Source organism: Myotis yumanensis, unplaced genomic scaffold (assembly GCF_028538775.1).
Source record: "Myotis yumanensis isolate MYYU_CA2020_CCGP unplaced genomic scaffold, mMyoYum1.0.hap1 SCAF_10, whole genome shotgun sequence".
Lineage (NCBI taxonomy): Eukaryota > Metazoa > Chordata > Mammalia > Chiroptera > Vespertilionidae > Myotis > Myotis yumanensis.
Genome location: NW_027223761.1, coordinates 8,778,791 through 8,796,768, shown reverse-complemented (window position 1 = coordinate 8,796,768; position 17,978 = coordinate 8,778,791). Strand labels below are relative to the sequence as shown.

The 17,978-nt window shown below is 47.7% G+C and overlaps 1 protein-coding gene across 2 annotated transcripts in view; it reads right to left on the bottom strand.

Annotated features, from left to right (window-relative positions):
- KIAA1549L (KIAA1549 like) overlaps positions 1-17,978 on the bottom strand; it is a 98,547-nt gene that overhangs the window by 9,736 nt on the left and 70,833 nt on the right. For both annotated transcript variants that reach the window (XM_070427759.1, XM_070427760.1), the window contains exons 16-17: positions 11,699-12,049; positions 2,241-2,338 (exon numbers count right to left, since the gene is read on the bottom strand). In XM_070427759.1, the coding sequence (XP_070283860.1) occupies positions 2,241-2,338; positions 11,699-12,049 (449 nt within the window). The remainder of the gene's footprint in view (positions 1-2,240; positions 2,339-11,698; positions 12,050-17,978) is intronic.

Here is a 17,978-nt window from a genome sequence, read left to right as displayed (position 1 = left end):
CAACCTGGGCATGTGCCCCGACCGGAAATCAAACCATGACCTTTTGAATCCTAGGTCGAAGGCTCAAACACTGAGCCATGCTGGCCAGGTGCTGGAGACATTATTAAAAATTCAAGGTCATTACCCCCTTGAGGGTGGCTCTTCTGTCTCTGGGGAGTTCAGTGCTTAATTTCTACATAAAATTAAACCAAGCAATTAGCGCTGAGTATTAGCTGGGGATGGTCAACCTGGGAGGTGATGACATCATCGACAGCCAATGAGAAGGCTCCATCTGAAGTGCAAGGGTGCTCCCCCCTCCTGACACCAGGATGGGTGAGTCAGAGGGCCCTGAGGACTAGTTACTGGCAGGAACAAGATGCCCAAGGCCCTGGGAAGCTCCAGGCACAGGAGCCGAGCTCTCGGGCACTTCCTGGGCATTATGAATAGGAACACATTTTTTTTCTGTCCCAGGCAGGCAGGCAGAGAATGTGGCCCATTTCACACATCATATTTCCACCAAGTGCTCAGAAAGCCGAGAGGGCAGCCTGGGCTCAGGGGCCTCTCCCATTGTTATAAGTGTGCGTTAGCCATAGAGATGCCAGGCTGCCCTACAATTAACATGACAGGCAGGCAAAGGCAGCCACAGCAGGTGGCAGGCCGCCAGCCCTCAGGCCACCCTCTAAGCAGAGATCGAAACCTTTGGGCTTGTGGAGTGGGCGGTGACCTCCTATTTGGCAAGGATGGCAGACAGTGCGGAAGGACATGGGAGGAGACTGCTGGTTGACAGAAGAGATGAAATACTTGCTGGGCTTTGGCAAACGTACCACAAAGCGTGGATGTGGCGCTCCGCCCAGCCAGAACCCTGGGGAGTAACTGAGGGAGGGTGGCTGCTGGAGGCTCAGCAGTGTGGGGTGGGTCTCCCTTTCTTTCTCAATCCCTCCCTCCTTCTCTGGCCTGTTCACTCCCCAGCCCTGGCCTCCCTCATACTGTTCCCAGCATCTGCGACTCCCTCAGAAAACCCTTTCCAGGAGAACGCCTGCACTTGGTCCCCTTTGAGGAATCCCAGAGCCTCTGAGAACAGTTAGGGTATTGCTCTCATTTTACAGATAAGGAACCAGGGACCAGAGGGGTGAAGCAGTTTGCCTGGAGTTACACAGCAGGTTACTGGCAAGTCAGATGGAGCCCTGGTCTGCTGCTTCTCAGCCGACCCAGAGCTGGGCTGGGGCCAAGGGGTGGGGTCTACACACAGCCGGGGATTCTAAACCGCTGGGATTGAGGGCAGGGTTGCTCCTGAGGGAAAGCCATTTTTCTTTACTGTTTTCACAAAATTCAATCCTGTGGTCCACACATAGGGTGTGACTAGTGTGTTGGGAGAGGCTAGGGTCGGAAGGCCAGGGCAATGGCCAGTACATACGCCTAGGACCAACTGTTTCTGGCCTTTGTGTTTCTTGTCTATTTTTATTAAAAACACATGCTGCCCTGGCTGGTTTGGATTAGCGGTTAGAGTGTCAATCCACAGACTGAAGGGGGGTTTGATTCCCAATCAGGGGCATGTACCTGAGTTCCAAGTTCAATTCCTGGCTCCGGTTGGGGAGTGCAGGAGGCAACCAATCGATGTGTCTCTCTCGCATTGATGTTTCTCTCTCTCTCTCTCTCTCTCTCTCTCCCCCCCTCCACTCTCTCTAAAAATCAATAGAAAAAACTATCCTTGTGGGAGGATAGAAAAGCAAAAAAAACATGTACCTTTTATATCAGAGAGCAAAGTGAATATGCCTCGCAGTGGACATATTTGAGTTCATGTGCTTTCAGCCTCTCCCTCTTGGAAGTCACGAGTTGGGGTGAGCGCTGAGACACGCTGCTCCCTGGCCTCTGGGACACCACCCCTAATAACAAAGGGGCTTTTGGTTGTACACACATGACCGGAGGCAGCCAGCTGTGAGGCAGCTGCTGTGGTGGCCCCAGCTGGGGTAATTTTTACACGTTCTTGGTCAAAGACGGAGCTTTCGGGGCATGGGGCAATGACACTGGGTTTCTTCAATTGTGGGTTCTCCAGGACTTCCTATTTACAATGACAGGAAAGTCGGTTAGCCCTGTATGGCCCCCACATCCTTCACGGTACTCAGGTGCCCCAGGCACATGGCTGTCTGTATGAGTGATGCACCAGAATGGGGCACGGCATGAAGGAAATCTGTCAGGTTGGGGCACACAGGTACAACTCCTTCCCAAATATTCTAAACAAAGCAAACACAGGAAAGCATTACCGCCTGAGAGAAGCGACCGCTACAGGGCCAGTCCGCGGAGGTACAGGCGGAGGCGGAGAGCCCATGACCATTTCAGGAAGCTGGGAGAACCTGTAGGCCTGTGAAAGAAACAAGCAAAAAGAGGGAGATCTGTTAAAACCCAGGGCCAACCAACACACAGATTCTTTTTAAAATGGAAGCAAATGTTGGAGGGGCAGGCTTTTCTTCCTTCCTCAAACTCCCCCCTTAAGATATTCCTTAAGATGTTCCCCAGCCCCCTCTTCTATCTCATCTCCTATCACTGTCCCCTTTGCTTAGGCCACTGTGGTCACAGAGCCCTTCAATTGTTCTTTGCAAAGGTGTTCTTGGCAACTGAATACTCCCAGTTCTTTCCCGCCTGGGCTTTTGTACGTGTTGCTCCTTCTCCCTGGTGTGCTTTTAATGTTGCCTGTTTATTTATTATCTGCCACCAACCTAGAGTGTAATGAGGGCAGGGACTTTGTTGCCAGCTAGCTCCTCGAGCCTGGAACAATGCCTGGTATATCAAAGACAATCCATAAATATTAGATGAATGAGCCAGTGATTGCATTTTACTTTCTCACTCATGGAAATGAGGTTTAATGGGGGAAAGCAATGGGCTTGGAATCAGGAGGTATGGGTGGAGGGCCTAGTTTGCCGATGAATAGACTTTATGTCCCTACGCAAGGCAGGTGATCTCTCTGGGCCTCAGTGTCCTCTTTTGAAATGGAGAAAAGACGCCTTGCTCAGACGGGTACTACGAAAATCAGGCAAGTGAGTGTATGTGTGAAGTATTTTTCAGTCTATAAAGCACTATTCAAAGATAAATGATTGGAACTGTCACCAAAGTGAAGACTTTAATCAACACTTGAGGGGATAAGAAGACAGCGTCAGTGACAGGATCAGAGAGCCAGGCCACAGCTTTCTTAGCAAGAGCAAATCTAGAAATGCTCTCTGGGGAGACAGAGCTTAACTTGTGCTTCTCATTCATCTTTTTCCTTAGGTACCATGGCCTGCCAGATCTCTCGACGACCAGATGACAAGATTAAACTGAAGGCATCAGGACCAAAAGCAGCAGTAGAGGGAATCTTTTAAACAGAATGAGTCTCCTCCCTTCAGCATTATGGCAGATTGTATACTCACTAGGGCCAATCCACTAAATAACAACCTGATCCTGGATAAAACGTATATTTTAAGCACAGTGGCAATTGCAAGATGTAAGAGGAATCTCAAGGACTCCACTCCACCTTTCGTTTTTGCTTACTCCTCACTATTTCCAGCTCTGGTTTCAGCCCGTGGTTCTATTTTAGTTTCCTGAGGTGTGTGTGTGTGTGTCGGGGGAAGGGGGGGTACCCTGGTGAATTTGGCTCTTCGCTTACCTGCACGATGACAGCTGGGGACTTCCCTGAACCCTTAAGTTTTGCTGAGAATTTAAAAATCATTGTCCTGGATGTCCTTCCCGCTTTGCAATCCATTATTATCAATAAACCAACAAGTAAGGACATACCTTTCCCAAAAGAGAGAAAGGGGTTGATAGTCCCTCTTCTCTCTTCTGGCCGCTCACAACCAGTAGAGGAGACAGGCAACCTATGTTTGTCCCTGGTTCTTGGAAGGCTTGTTCTCTAGTCAATACAGTTTCCAGCCAAGAAAAAGCTTTCTATGTCCATGGCTGTCCTGTACCAGTTCACCAGGAGAACTAATGAAAAGTTCTGAACTTTGGACAAGTACTAAGGGAATTCCCTGCTTTGGAAAGAAGTATCCAGGTTCACAGCAAGACCGTAGAGGAGATCAGAGCCCCATTTGGGCTGTATCCTCAGGGCCTCAAACAGGCAACCTGGGTCCTGGGTCCTGCGTCCCACATAGCGTCTTCCTACATCCCCTCTGTGCAAATCCCCCGTGGTTCAAAGTCCTCCAGGCTCTCATACTGGCTTCCCGTCTCATATATTTGGAACCTGGCTCCCTGCTGGCTGCTTTGTGACTGGGATCCCATTGGAAGCTATTGCTCAAAACTGTTGCCTGGTTCCAAGTTTCATGATGGTGGCACAGGTTGCCCAGCTTGGTGACCAAGGACACCGTTTCTTGGAATCTCTGCCCTCTCCTAGGAAGGAGCTCAGAGACCCAGGACTCAAGGCAGCCTTTGTAAATAGGTCTTAAGGAGCCTGGGTATGACTAGAGTCAGACACCCTGGGACCGGAAGCTTGGTTGTAAAGTAGAGGGAAAGAAGGTGCACAGTCTGGTCCAAGTCTCAGTCCTGATGCCCCTGGGGGGGGGAGTAGGGGTCAAGGCCAACCCCTCTAGCAATCCCAGTAGAGCAGCGGTTCTCAACCTGTGTGTCACAACCCCTTTGGGGGTCGAATGACCCTTTCACAGGGGTCACCTAAGACCATCGGAAAACACATATATAATTACATATTGTTTTTGTGATTATTCACTATGCTTTAATTATGTTCAATTTGTAACAATGAAATTGGGGGTCACTACAACATGAGGAACTGTATTAAAGGGTCATGGCATTAAGAAGGTTGAGAACCACTGCAGTAGAGAGTGAGTCCAGGTGAGACCCACCTGTGCTGTTCCCTCCTGTGCATGTGCATGCATCCAGGAAGAGGAATCTGGTCAAGAGCAACGTCAAGGGTAGCACTATAGGGGTAATAGTCAAAGGGGGCGGCCTGTGGCTAGACTGAGGAACAGGTCAGAAGGTCTCAGGCTTTTCCTTGGTGGGGGGAGGAGCACGGACAGGCCAACGCCAACCCACCCTCATTGGAGGCCCTTGTCCAGTTCAGAGTGGATGTGCCAATCTTTTCCATACCTGTTGACAACACTGGGTTTCACCTCATGGTACCCCTTCCACTGCATTGTGCTGACCCTGAGAATACTGCGCCAGGCAGAACAGGTGTCCACTGAAAGCCACATGCAGCTATAAATAACTTTACACCCTGGTAGTTCCGTCAGTTCACCAAGAGCTACTGATAGAATATCTGAGGCTTCTAAGGCCTTGGCAGTCAAAGAAGGTTCAAGTGGAAAGAGAGCAGGAAACACTGAGACCACACCCCTTACCTTAACAGAAGGGACACTAAAACTCGGAAAAGTAAATTGTCTCGTCAAAATCACACAGCCAGTTCAGGGCACTGTCCTGCAATTCTGAGCTAAGGTAGCATGGTACAGTGGCAGGAGTTTGGAGTCAAAGATGGGCTTGAGTCCTGCTTTGATCCTTACCAGCTGTTTGACCTTGAGCAACTTACCTTCTCATTAGGTGATAAAGGTACTAGTATAAAATCTCCATTTCAAAGGCTGTTTGAAAGACTCATTTCACATGTTATAGTAGGTACTCGATAAGTGATATTCCCTTCCTTCTGAGACAGGATTTTTTAAAAAATATATTTTATTGGTTTTTTACAGAGAGGAAGGGAGAGGGATAGAGAGTTAGAAACATCAATGAGAGAGAAACATCGATCAGCTGCCTCCTGCACACTCCCTACTGGGGATGTGCCCGCAACCAAGGTACATGCCCTTGACCGGAATCGAACCTGGGACTCTTCAGTCCACAGGCCAACGCTCTAGCGTAGCCACTGAGCCAAACTGGTCAGGGCAGGATTTTTAAAAAATATATTTTTATTGATTTCAGAGAGGAAGGAAGAGGGACAGAGAGATAGAAACATCCATGATGAGAGAGAATCATGGATCGGCTGCCTCCTGCAAGTCCCCCAGTGGGGATTGAGCCCACAACCTGGTCATGTGCCCTTGACCGGAATCGAACCGGGGACCTTTCAGTTTGCAGGCCGATGCTCTAGCCACTGAGCTAAACCGGCTAAGGCTGAGACAGGATATTTTGATATAGTAATTGTAGCAACTAAGGTCCTCACCCCGCCCCCCCCCCCCCCCCCCCCCCCCCCCCCGCCACACACACACACACACAATTCTTAAATCCAGGGCTCTTCCCCTGCTCCAAGCAGTGAGGACATCCCATCTTCCTGCACCAGGGAAGGCCACAGCCAATGAAGATGGTCTAAGAGCCAGTTCCTATTGGTATTTCAAAAGTCAGAGCTATTGAACTGCAAGAGTTTAGGATTCTATCAAAAATCTAAGCCCCAAAGTGCTCAAGGTCTAATGTTGATGCCCAAACAAGAGACTTGGGAGAAGTGAGGTACATTTAGACTACTCTGCCCCTAGATTAGGTAAACACCCTTCGGATAGATGAGAGGAAAGTTAGAAGGAAGCAAGAGAGCTTAGATGCTGATGGGTCTGATGAAGGGGCTGTGTGTCCTGCCTCGCTCTGGAGGGAGGGGCAGGGGAGGGGGAGGAGAGGACACAAATACCATAGCAATGTTTGGAATCTTAAAGACAAGGGACCTGTACCCACTTTTAGGAAAGCCCAGGAACCAGCAGCAGCACAGAATTCACAGAATTCCCCCACCTCCCCCAGAACAACATGAGCATGGGAGGAAGAAATGGAAAGGTCTGGAGAGAGCGTATTAGCAGGAGGACCAGGGCACAGCTGTGTTCTACCTGGACTTCTGCCTGGAGACTAGCGGAAACAAGGACTTCTCAGGGACACCAGCCAGAGCATGAGATGAGGACAAACTGGGGCCCGATACTGAAGCCTTCTCCCCACCCCCTCAGCATGGTTTGGAACCCCAACCCCAATAAGCTTAACCCAGGGATATGGAGGGAGACTGCCCTGACGGACAGTAAGCTTCTGGCATGTGGAGAAGATGACATAAAAATATCGAAGGTTATGTGTCTTACACACCTGAGTTTGTGGACTGAAATAAGTATTCTCCGGACCTCCTCTCTCCCTCCTTCTCTCTTCCCACGGAGCCCTCCTGTGTAGACTAAGGGTCTTTATTCAAGCGAATGATGTTTCTAAACTCAGAGGGGCATGCATTTGCCAGATGTTGGGTGCTCAGTTGGTTTTCAAAAGGAATTTCTCAAGACAGTCCAAAGGCAAAGATCCCTTGCTCAGGCTGGCCCGGGAATGACAGTGACCCACCTTCAATGACTCCTGATTTGGGACAATGCCCCATGAGAGCCACCCTGGCGGGGGACCCTCTCCTGATGATCCAACTCCATCAAACCACTGAGCTAATGACTTTGGTGTAACCAGAGGTGAAGGGAACTCGGTAACAACTGACATTGAATTTCCCACCCACCAGGGCAGATGGGAACTCAGGACAGATTCACATTTGATTTAGAGAAACACGAGAAATGTAACATTTTTTGAACACAAGAAATGTTCTTTATATCTCACCATAAGCAAAGGTTTGGGAGGGGTCTTTTTATTTTGTTCTGTTTTTGAGGGGAGAGGAGTAAAAAAGAATGTACAATTCTCAATTTCATCCCAATAGACATGTCTTCCTTACAAGGGGCAATGAAAGGAATGGACAAAATCCCCTCAAACTGGGTACGCCTCCTTATGAGAAGATCTCACTGAAGTTTTGGACATTCGAGTTCTCATCGGAGCCTGGAGGGCATCCCTATGACCGGCCTGGCCACAGGGTGGAAAGAGAGTGGGCCTTGAAGTTAGACAGCTCGAGGTCCTAACCCCAGTTCTTCCCTTTATAGCTGTGTAACCTTGGCCAGTTTCTTTACTTCTCCAAGCCTCAGTTTCTTCATTGAGTAATACTACTGACCTCATAGGGTGGTTGTTCGATGGTAATAAATAATGTCGACACAGCACTTAGCTCAGTGTCAGGTACACAGGGAGCTCAATAGATGGCAACTGCTATTATTATTATTATTATTAATCATTATTACTATTGTCAGTTCCATCTGTAAAGCCTCTAGTAATTGTAGAGGGAGATGCCTTCACCTGCCACCTTTCATGGAAACCCCTTCTCAGACACCCAAGGAAGGCTGAGGGATGTTCTCCCTCCCCTTGGCACAGACCCATTACAGCTGCTAGCCAAATTCGATTGGTCATTAGGTGTCGAATCCAATTTCTTCAGAGACTTAAGGGGTAAAATATGGTCAAAAGTCTCCTAAAATGCAGGGCAGAAAGAAATCCCACGCTGCCAGCAGTCACCTTTTCCACGATATAAATGCCATCAGCGTGGCCCTGTGCATTTAAAACCACCAGCCTCCAATTATCCTCTGGCAGAGCGCAGAGCCCTTGCTTTTGGGAAGCTGAAAAGTAATCACCGTTATCCTTCTAAATTGCCATCTTTCCTATTGATTTCCTCATTATCATAGCGCAAGGGGGCTCCACAAGAACTTGGGTTAAGAACCATCATTTTGACTTGTAGGCTATTGTGCATTGTAGGCTGTTTTCTCCTTTCATGAAAATAGGGGCCACATGTGCTGTTAGCAAAAAAAAAAAAAAAAAAGAAAAAAGAAAAGAAAAGAAAACCTTAATAACAAAAGCACTGTCTTTGATATCCTATGGGTTGGATGGCCTTCCTCTCCGTTGTGTTATTTCTCAAGCCTTTTCTTCTTCTTCTTTTTTTTTTTTTTAGTGTTGTCATTTTTAAAGTATATCATGCTGATGTTTTTGCCCTTCTTGGCACAACTGCCAACCCCATATTATGACAAAGGGAACCATCTAAGTGTTTATATGTCCCACCATGAAATTTTTAGAAGATTTTGTTAAATCGAGCATAACGGATGTGGTCTGTGGCATCTTCTTGGCCGCCACTGGTTTTAAGGCTCATCCTGTTGATTAAGCTTTTCTCTCTGAAACCCAGATCTCTGCATGGACTCCCAGAATCTGGCCTCCGGCCAAAGGGGTCCCGCTGTTCTTGAGAATCATCTTTAGACATAAGTGCAGCTTCTCTGGAACTCTGAGTTGGGGCACCCAGGGCATGTGCTGAAAGGAATTTCACAGAATCGGAGGAGAAGACATCATCTCAGAACTGTCGGGGGAAAGGGATATAACTAGTAGGACCCACTGCAAAGGAGAGGATATTTTTTATATTAATGACTAGCATTTATCGAGTAATTCAATGTGCTAGGAACCGTGTAAAGCACTTTAATGAATATCGGCAAATGACTACTGATGCTGACTAGGTGCCGGGACTGTGCTAAGCACGGTGCCTGGATTTCATCCTCCCTGCAGCCCTCTTGTCCTCACCACTTAATGACCGAGGAATCTGAGGCTCAGAGCTGTGGTCACTGGCTAAGGTCAGTCAGCTGGGGAGTGCCATTCTACTCTGGACTCGGGGGCGAATCCTGGGACATGGAGCTCAGGAGGGATGAACCAATGAAACCAAAGTCAGTGTGAATCACTACAGAATGGGTACAGGTAACTTTTCTCAGGGGACAGACACTTAAGAGGTAGTATATACAGGGTGGGGCAAAAGTAAGTTTACAGTTGTTTGTATGAAAAGTAACACTATCATGAAGAAATAATAACACAAGAATTAAGTGAGTGTTTTGAGTACTCACAACCTTAAGCCTACTTGCCCCCACCCTGTGTGTGATAAGATTAGTGTTTGCTAAATCTCAGTGAGGAGGTTCGTTCTTACCCCATAAAAGTGGGTACTAATTTAATGCTCAATTAGTAGAAAACTGTAATATGACTACCATGGGAAAATATATCAAGGTGACAGGTTTGTAAGGTTGAGTGATAATTTTTTAAATTTTCTGAAAAAAGGATTGGGACTCCTAGACGATGGGAGCTGGGCCAGTGGTGGCCCCAGAGTTGTGTCGCTCTTCCGGAAGGCAGCGCTTCTTGACCGTAGCCAGCAAGGTTTCCTGACAGCAGAGACGAAGTCGTATTCCTGAGATCTGGACATGGCCCTAAAGCCCTGTTTTAGCTTAAAAATTATATAAAAAATTTTGCATTACTCCACCCATCTCTCAGAAAATGGGATGCAAAAAAGATGCCCCGTGTTCATCCTGTTTCCTTTATTGACTATACTCTCTGGATTTGCATATTGCAGACTAAGAAAGATGACTTTGACACCTACCAGTTCTTCTGATAATGTCTCACTTTGCCCAACTTGGCTTTTACTAATGAAAAGACCCTGTGGACCAGCAAACAAGTATTCTGGCCCATCTGGCTTCTCCTTGCAGGTTTGTGAATTAATAATTGTTCTGAGCTTAATCAGCATGAGTCAGAGTCCCCGGATCTGACCACGCTGGAGCAAATGGACAAAACAGAAATTCTGTACCTGCAAAGATGATGACCTCACCCAAGCACAGTCTCAGAGGTTCAGTTTCAAATAAACTTTGGTCTCTCCTGCTAATGCTTAATCAACAGGGAAAGGTTAGGCTGGAGAATGACATGCTAGGAATGACATGCTAACATGTTTGATGGTTTCACAAGGCTCTACAAGTCCACAGGTTACAGAAAATGAGAGAAGTGATATGAATGGCATTGCAACACAGCACAAGGCAGAAAAACACGCTGGTTAAGAATATGGACTCTGGAGCCATACTGCCTGGCCTTGGGCCCTGGCTCTGCCCCCTTTCTGGCTGTGTGACTTGAACAAACTGTAATCTCAGTTTCTTCATCTGTAAAATAGGGATAAAACTAGTACCTGTGTCAGAGGCTTGTAGTAAGAACTAAAGAAATGCGCTAACACACACATGACACCTAGATCAGGACCTCGCAACAGTGAAACCCAACAAATGTTAGCTTTTATTATGTAATTACATGTCACTAATGACGATTTATAAAACTCTATTAATGAGTAATCCTTGGGGATAGGCCATGAAATATTACAAAGGTGGAATCTATACATGTACAAGGCATCGTCTATTATGGTGTATGAGTTATAAAACTAAGTCTTTTTTTAAATAAAAAGATATGTGAGATACTATGATAATGAACACAATGCAAACGAATTAAAATTGTTGTTTATTCATGGAAGCTTTGGTCATTGGGTGCTTTCTCAGCTACTAAAGTGCAGTTACCAAATAATGAAATAAATACAACTGACACTTCTATAGCATTTACTGTGTGCCTGCATGCTTCTAGTATCTGGCATATATCAACTGGTTTACTCTTCACAATAACCCTAGGAAGTAGGTTATTTTCATTTGCTGATTTCATCTGTAGAGAATTTAAGCGACATCCACAAGTGACAAAGCCAGTGAGTGGTAGAGCTGGGATTCAGAGTCCAGCCCCCTCCCTCCAGAGCGTCTGCTCCAACTCACCAGGCTACACAGACCCCTAACATGCAGCTCTGCGATGCATTTGACATTTAAAATGGGTCCTCACACTTGGAAATGTAGGAAACCATCAGTGCACGAAGAATGAGGTCAGCCCTTCACAGGAGGGACAATAGCAAAGGAAGGTCTTCCCAAAGTGTATTACAGTTGGATATAAGGGCGGGTATGTCCAGAGGACTCAAAGGCTTAGGCCTGGACCATGGGTGGAGGACAGGATGAAGGCCCAGCAAAGTCCCGTCTCCAAATTCCAAGATGACTTATCACTAGATGCGCCCCCTTGGAGACCCCTGTTGGAACACCCGGGGCAGGACTGACCTGATAATAGCCGGCGGGCAGGGTGTCTGACTTACCGGCCGGGGCAGACTGTACTGGTACATTTCTGGGCGGTAGGTCGGCACCCACTGCACCCCAGCTCTGGGCCGCGTCATGGTCCCCGGGGCGCTGGTCACCACCTCCGAGTAGGGCAGGTGCTGTGTTGAGCCGTAGGCCTCCTGGTGCCGGCTTTGGCCCGCGTGGCCCGCGGACGCTAGGCTGAAGGCCTCCTCCAGCAGCATGTGCATCTGCTGCCGGACCTCGTCGATGGAGGGCTGGGAGCTCAGCGTGGACGTCTCAGAGTGGCCCTTCACCTGCCGCGACCTGGCGTAGCCCCGCGGCTCGTTAACTCTGTCAATGTTGGTTTCCTCTATGATTTCAGGCTCAGTCTGTGGGATCAAACAAATGCCCACGGATTTGTTAGTTCACTTTCCTTTCCATTAATGCTGCCTGTAACGTGCTCTAAACTGTCCAGGTTGGACCGGTGATATCAGGCATGTGTGCCCTATCCAGGAATTCACATGATGGATAGTCAGCTATCATTGCATCGGTAAGGCCACACTCAGCTATCCCTGTGCACTTCACTTATCCAGAGCTCGAGCAGTGCCACGGCTTTACTAATGAGCATAATGAGCATGAGAAATGGCTTTTCATTGACATGAATGGTATTCTCTAAAAGCTTTTAGAGACATTCTCTGCCCCCATGCCTGTTAGGTACGAGAATCTAGAGCATTCTGCAGTCTATACACCAAGGATTGGCACTCTAGATTCTAGACTAACTCTTTAAATGGTCCTGGGTCCAGCCATTGGTTAGAAAATTGCTGGCTGCCTGATGCCAATTTCAGAAAGAATAATAAAACCTGCCTCTAGATCACCGATGTCAAGGTGTGCACACTGAATCAGAAGCTCTGGGGGCAGAACACAGCATCTGTACCTTAACAAACCCACCCAGAGATCCTGACGCTGGTGAAGTTTGAGACCCACGATCTAGAATGTTCTCCTGCCTTTCTCCAGGGAACCTTTCATTTAGGGAGTAGCCATGGTATCTACATGGGCAGAGAGCTAGGACTTTATCAGCTTCCAGAACAGGCTGCATGGACTATCTTGTGTTTGCCTGTCAATGAATGCTTATTTTTATGGTTGATTTTTAATGGTTGATTTTTTTACAGAGAGAAAAGGGAGGGAGGAAAAGCCAGAGAGACAGATATCAATTTTTGTTGTTCCACTTATTTATGCATTCATTGGTTGATTCTTGTATGTGCCCTGACTGGGGATCGAACCCACAACCTTGGTGTTTTGGAATGAATCTCTAATCAACTGAGCTACTCGGCCTGGATCGTGGGTGGAGGCTGTTAATGAATGCTTATTTAACAAGTCTTCATTTGTGGCAGGTTTTGGTCTGAGACTGGCTTTTGTGACCACCTAATGGTGAGGCTGTGGGAGAGTAGTTCATCCACCACCATTCCAAGTGTGCCTGTGGATACCATTGTGGATGATCATAGGCTAGCTTATGAAAAATCCCAAATTGGGAAAGAGCTTGTAGCATCTGAGAAAGAGAAAAGTGGACTGTTATGGGCTAAACTGTGTCCCCCCCCCCCAAATTCATATGGTGAAGTCCTAACCACCAGCACCTTAGAATGTGACTGCATTGCAAGACAGGGTCTTCACAGAGGTAACTAAGTTAAAATGAGGTCATCAGTATGGCCTAATTAAGTATGTTCTCTAAGAGGAAATTCGGACATAGACATATGAAGAGGGAAGGCAGTGTAAAAACAGGGAGACCACGGCCATCCATAGGCCAAGGAGACAGGCCTAGAACACACCTTCCCTCACGCCCTCAGGAGGAACCAATCTGCCAGCACAACATTGACTTGATTTCAGACTTCCAGCCTCCAGAACTGTGAGAAAATAGGTTTCAATTGTTTTCATTGTCAGGTTTGTATTACTCTGGTACAGCAGCCTGAGTTGATGAACACATGGACCATGTGGCTGAAGCCCTGGCTGTCAGGAGATGGGGCTGGAGAGGCAGGCAGGGGCCCGATTACAGACCGTCTTAAAAGCCATGGCCAGAAGGTTCAACTGTTTTCAAAGGGCAGTGGAAATCTCTGGAAGAATTTTGAGCAGAGGAGAAATGTGATTGAAATTCATGGGAGGTCAGTGAGAAGACTCTTACAGTAATTCAGGCAAGAAGAGATGGCAGGGTCTTGGGTGAGATGGACATGGACAAAGATGTGGGTGAGTTCACAATATATTTTGGAAGAGTGTTGACATGATTCAGTAGATGAGGATAGATGAGGGGTGGGGATGAAGTAAAAAAAGGAGTCAAGGCTGAGACCCTTTATTGAGAACAGGTATCTTGCTACAATGGGTCTCCTAATGCTCTCTGAGCTCCCCAAGCATAGGTCTTCCTCTGGGCCTTTCCACTTGCAGTTCCCTCTGCCAGGAATGTTTTTCCCCCCGAGGGTCAGCCTGGCTGGCTCCCTCATTATAGGTCTCTGCTCAAAAGTCATTTCCCCAGAGAGCCCTACCCTGGCCGACCTGTGAAGAGCACCTCCTGTTATTCTCTACCGCCTTGCCTTGCCTTATGCTCCTCCATGGCATTTCTGACATTGCAGAATACAGCAATGTGTCCACATGTTTATTATCTGTCCCCTTACTGGAATATAAATTCCATGAAGACAGGGATTTTGTCATGTTTCCTGTTGTATCTCAGAATGGCAAATACCCAGGAATTTAAGAAATCAGCTGATCAATGGTTCTCTCTCATCATTGGTGCTTCTATCTCTCTCTCCCTCTCTGAAATCAGTAAAAATATTTTTTAAAAATACAGCCTGGAGAATTTCTGCTCAAAAGTCTTCAATAGTAAAAGATGTTTATATGTGTCTAAAATGAATGAGACAATTTTATTTAAAACTAGAGACCTGGTGCATGAATTCGTGCACCAGTGGGGTTCCTCGGCCTGGCCTGTGGGATCGCACCGAAACCAGCTCTCCAACATCCCCCAAGGCGTCCCAGGTTGCCAGAGGGTGTAGGCCAGGGCGAGGGATCCCACCAGTGCATGATACGGGCTGGGGAGGGATGCAGGAGGTTGGCTAGCTGGGGAGGGACTGAAGGAGGGCTCCAGGGCATGTCTGGCCTGTCTCGCTCAGTCCCAATCTGCCAGACCCCAGCAGCAAACTAACCTACCAGTCGACTGTCTGCCCTCTGGTGGTCAGTGCACATCACAGCGAGCGGTTGAGCGACCTTAGCATATCATTAGCATATTACACTTTGATTGGTTGAATGGACGACCGGACACTTAGCATATCAGGCTTTTATTATATAGGATGGAGTTAAAGAGGAGGAATGAAGGACTCTTGAAGCCATGTATTCTAGAATTTCTTGAGTTATGAGCCCCAAAGTAGATCGATGTCTTACACAGGCCTCCTTTCCAGGATACACACGTGTGTGCAGTATCAAGTTGCTTCACCCAGGCACTTCATTTCTGAAGCACAAGAATTTGAAGGCTCTCTCCAAAATGTGCCTCAAGGCAGTGATTTTCAGCTCAGTGTCAACCACAGTTTCACCCAGCAAGGAGAACAGATTCTGAACAAACTCCGCCACTTCACGGCAAAGGCCAAGTAGGGGTTTCAGCGAGATAGATTTCTGGCCCATCTGGCCATGATGGATGGCTCTGGCTCCAGGCCCATTTTTCTCCCCACCAAATAAGGTCCTTTGGGCAACATAAAACAGTGCTGCTTCTCTGCCTTGAATGCCCGCTCGGGCTGCTTAACAGCCTCCTGGCAAGTGCTGCCTGTCACTGGGAAAGCAGAGACATATTTACAAAGCTGCTTGTGGAAACCAAGCTTCAGGGAGTCTCCACTTCCTCTGTAGGGAGAGGAGCTCTCAGGGCACCGGGGTACTCAGCAGTTCCTCCCGAGCCTGCATCTCAAAGCTTCTCTGACAATAAACGGAAACTGCTTCTCAGAACAGGGAGGAGGCCAACTTTCCTTCCGCCACAAGTGTGCAAATGGAATTTTAAAAACTCTCAGGAAATTTTCTAATTTCACTCTGATTGCTTTCCAAAGGAAGACCCACAACCACTTTGAAGCTAGAAGGACGTGAAAGCAGCACACTGTTTCTGCATCTTAGGTGAGGGAAATGACGTTACAGGGTCTCTCGTAGATTTCTAAGCAGAGGGGCACTTTTTATCACATTGAGATTAGGGGTGGACAGTCAAGAGTAAAAGAACGTGTTTCCATGTCCTCGGCAAGTGGACAAGTCTCAGCATTACTCACTGCTCCCCAAGCAAACCTTCTCCATCCTGCAGGAGGAGCATCAGGCTCCGTCCTCTTGTCTGTCCCCCTTAACCTGCCGCCCTCCACAGAGCGGTGGGAACTCAATTACTGAGCAAGTCCCCACGTCCCATTTAACTTAAGTTACAATGACTGGCTGTCCTGTGTGACCTTAGCGATCACCTTTGGCAGTGTGGCCAGTGTGGGGGCAATGAGGGGAAGGTCTTGGCACACTTTGCAGAGCCCTTCTGTAGTCCCATCATGCTGGAGAAAGGCACCAGTTGAAAAATACAATCCTCTCTTTGGCGCGAGACAAAATTCATATCAGTTCTGAGATGTCGAAAGTGTTAGAATGGAAAAGAAACAGAAAAATGTGCATCCCGAGAGAAACCAAGATGGCAGCATAGGTAAACACCTGAAATTGCTGCCTCGCACAACCACTTCAAAAATACAACTAAAAGACAAAGCAGACATCATCCAGAACCACAGGAAGGCTGGCTGAGTGGAAATTCTACAACTAGAAGGAAAGAGAAAAGCACACTGAGACTCAGAGGAGGTGCGGAAGTAAAGTGCAGAGGTGCGGAGGCTTGAGGGTGGAGCGCGTGTGGAAAGGGGCTGGCAACGGAGGATGCCGGTGTCTTTTGCAATCAGGAGGGAGGCACAAGCTCTCGATGGCCCTGACTCCAGTTCCGGGCGAGTCTCTGGGGACCCAGACTCATACGGGGAGAAACTGGACTGTCTGGCAGCGGGCGGAACTCAAGGGTGGCTTTCTCTCAAAGGTGCTTGCAGCGAGTACCAGGACACTGAGACCCGGGACCTCTTAGGGCAGGACTGAGGATCAGCCATAGCTGTTTGCTCCGCCCTGTTGATTTCCTGAGTCCCCGCCCCACCCAAGCTGCTAGCAGAGGCTTTTGCATATGAATGGGCTGGCCCTTTGAGACCTAAAATTACCTAACAAACTGCAGCTGGGTCAGAAAGACCCAGAACATCCAAAAGAAGGCCCAAGGCCCCACAGCAGCTTGCATTGCTTCACAGCGGGCCTCATCTGGGCACCTCCAAAACCCAAACAAGGAATAGGAACCTGCAGATCTCTCCTTAGCTCCAGCTGGGTAGCCTCAGGCAGAGGCTAAATTAGCACCTCCTTAGAGATCCAAGAGCCAGTGTACCCAGTGGTCAGATTGGGACCATCCAGATTTCAACTCCTCAGATCCATAAGGGACACACTCAGGGGGCAGACTCAGTGAGCACCAAAGCCCCACTGAAGCAAGTCTTGCCCCAGAAGGGTGTCTTCAGCACAGAAGTTCTCCCACTGCAGACACAGCTGATTCTCACAGACAATTGGCCTGGAGGTCAATTCCTCCCAGTGATACCTACAACAATCAAGGCTTAACTACAGCAAGACTGTGCACACAGCCCACAAAGGGGTGCACCAAGAGTGTCCACCCCAGGTAACTGGGGAGGCTGAGCCACTGGGCCCTATAGGACACCTAGCAAGAAAGCCACTCTATCAACACAGGGAAGCATAAAAAATGCGGAGACAAAGAAACAGATCACAAACGACACAAATGGAGGAAAGCAAACTACTGGACATAGAGTTTAAAACCACAGTTATAAGGTCTTTCAAGAATTTTCTAGAAACCGCCAATAAATTTAGTGAGACCCTCGAGGATATGAAAAAGGACCAACTAGAAATTAAGCATACACTGACTGAAATAAAGAATAATATACAGAGATCCAACAGCAGACAAGAGGATCCCAAGAATCAAGTCAAAGATTTGAAATATGAAGAAGCAAAAAACACCCAACCAGAAAAGCAAAAAGAAAGAAGAATCCAAAAATATCAAGATAGTGTAAGGAGCCTCTGGGACAATTTCAAGCGTCCCATCATCCGAATTATAGGGGTGCTAGAATAAGAGAGAGAGCAAGATATTGAAAACCTATCTGAAGAAAATAATGACATAAAACTTCCCCTACCTGGTGAAAGAAATAGACTTACAAGTCCAGGAAGCGCAGAGAACCCCAAACAAAAGGAATCCACACCAAG